This window comes from Echinococcus granulosus, assembly GCF_000524195.1.
Source record: "Echinococcus granulosus chromosome Unknown EG_S00056, whole genome shotgun sequence".
Lineage (NCBI taxonomy): Eukaryota > Metazoa > Platyhelminthes > Cestoda > Cyclophyllidea > Taeniidae > Echinococcus > Echinococcus granulosus.
In genome coordinates, this window is record NW_020170436.1 from 491712 (window position 1) to 494060 (window position 2349).

Below are 2349 nucleotides of genomic sequence, written 5' to 3' on the forward strand. Positions count from 1 at the left end.
GCTGGTTAATTACGTGGCACCGTTTTATCCATCACAACATCAATCTATGTATCCATCACTTATCCATCCATTCATCGATCTATCCATACTGTCTTTCACTCGTCCACAATTGCTTCGTCCATTACTCTGTCATTCTATTCATCCATTGATCCCTCCCTCACTTTATTTAAATTCTCATCTCTCCATCCATATCCATTGTACCATGCGTCCGCTTTCCATCCTTTCCTTCATATATTCCTTTCACACCGCGTCCATTTAGTCCTCCATGCAACAATCCTTTCACCTGTCCATCTATCCATCAGACCATTTAATCACTCCCCTCGCCTTCTTCTATTCCTCCATTTACCAACTCATCTTTCATCACGCTGCATTGCACTGCATTTGAAATCACTCACAACTGCCAATTTGTCACTCTCCCAGCAATTGGTGCCATCGTCTCACACAATTGGTCAAGGCCACTGCCTCCTATATGGGAGGCAAAATCAGTGCAGCTTCTCCATCTGAAGCGTAGAGATGAAGACTGCACTCACCTTTGTCACCCTCTCTCTCATCCTCTTCATCGCTTGGTGCAGCGCCAAACCCGAACTCCTCTCCAATGGAATGCATCACATGGGTGTGCGCATGTCGAGTGGAAGGCATAAGAAAGTAGGGTATAAAGCAGATGAGCAGAAGGATAGAGAAGGCAAGGACGCCGGCAGCACAGGCGGCAAGCGGGGGCAACTACATTCTGTGGGTACGAGGCTCGCATTTCCTGGTTCGCACACCGTGTAATTACAATTGTTGCCTTGACTTAGTCAAGTTCATCTGGTATCCATTAAATAAAGTATTTTACTGGATGAATTTCTGTACTACGTGGGTGGGTGGAGTGTGGGGCAATGCTACGCGAATAATGATGAGTGAGTTGGGGTGAGAGAGTAGTTGTGAAGTGGGCATTGGTAAGAGTTGGAGTTGGAGTTGGAGGTGGGTGGATGTGGGTGGAGTGATGGCATCGGTGCTGATGCCAATTCGTGGCTAGCTACAATGCACAGATGAATTACGCTTATACAGGAAGCGCATACATCTGCTTAGCATTTTGCATCTCTACATGCACACACCTCTCCTCTCCTCTACATGCATTCCAGCTCGATTCCTCCCCATGCTAATACTGACATAAGAGACGACGTGTGCGATGATGGAAAGTAAGACGTTGGAGACTGCAGATGTTACTGAGAGGAGGGCAGGTATAAGCAGGCTGAAGGCCACAGACAGTAGAAAATGAAGTGGATCACGAAAGGCATGAAGTGAAGGCAAGGCGAAGGTGATGATGATGATCGCATTTATCCATCTTTTAATCTCACCCTTAGTTCATTTAACCTTTCATCTCTCCATCCATATCCTTTCCTACCATGCATCATCTATCCTCTATTCTTTCATTTATTCCTCCCTCTATGCGTCCGTGTTTTCGTATTCCACCACTTGACTGGCCCGGAGTCATCGCCCTGTGCTCCGATCCCATTGTAGGAGCCACTGGTGTCGTCGCTTTGTCAGCTGTCGGAGCTTGCCTGGTGGTCGTCGCATTCCCCTCCACCGAGTTCACTCCTGGGGTGACACGATTGATACTGGCAACTGAACGAGAAATAATCACAAGGAAGTTGAATTTCAACACTAGAAGGCAACTCGGCGCCCCTTGCGCATGCAGTGTATCAACTGTTGAACCGTCTGCTGCATTGCATAATATCAAGCCACAACTTTTGCTACTGGCTTGACATTCCTCATGCCTCGGCTGGCATTTGATCAGTGGGAAGGCAGGTGCACGAATTGCTTCATCAGACGTCAATGCATGCTTGGTAGTCTGCTTACCACTTCCTCCTAGTGGGATGTTCTTCTCTATGTCTCAGGCCACATTTTATGAAATGAAATGCCACTCATGCAAAATGCCTTTTTTGAAATGAAAAGTATGATGTATAGCAGTTGAGTTTAGTGAAAGTGGGAAGGCTATGCAAGTGAGGGAATATGACTACCACAGACAGCTCACTGCAATATTTTCCATTCTAAGCAGAAGATTAAATGGAAAGGAATGAAATATTGCGTGCTCTTATGCAACCATTAGCTTACTTCTCCGTCGAAGCAGCGGTGTGACTGTGGTGAGGAGGGATGAGAAAGCTACATCCATCAGTCCTATGCTATGTCTGCTGGCAGGACTGGCAAAGTGCACAGGTGGCAGAGTCGGCGCCACTTCCGCATTACATTTACCGTGCTTACAACTGTTGAAGCTTCTGCAACATTGACGGAAATTAGGCCACAACTTTTGCCACTGGCTTGACATTCTTCATGCCTCGGCTGGCATTTGATCAGTCGGAAGGCAAATCC

At 46.9% G+C, this 2349-nt stretch overlaps 1 protein-coding gene across 1 annotated transcript in view; it reads left to right on the forward strand. All coding sequences in view use genetic code 11, as the record gives it.

Moving 5' to 3' along the window:
* Positions 1-1110: 1110 nt before the first annotated feature.
* Positions 1111-2349, forward strand: part of EGR_06429 (hypothetical protein) — a gene marked incomplete at both ends in the record, with an annotated part of 2538 nt that continues 1299 nt past the window's right edge. Inside the window, one exon of the mRNA XM_024495678.1 lies at positions 1111-1178. Coding sequence (XP_024349954.1) covers positions 1111-1178 — 68 coding nt within the window. The remainder of the gene's footprint in view (positions 1179-2349) is intronic.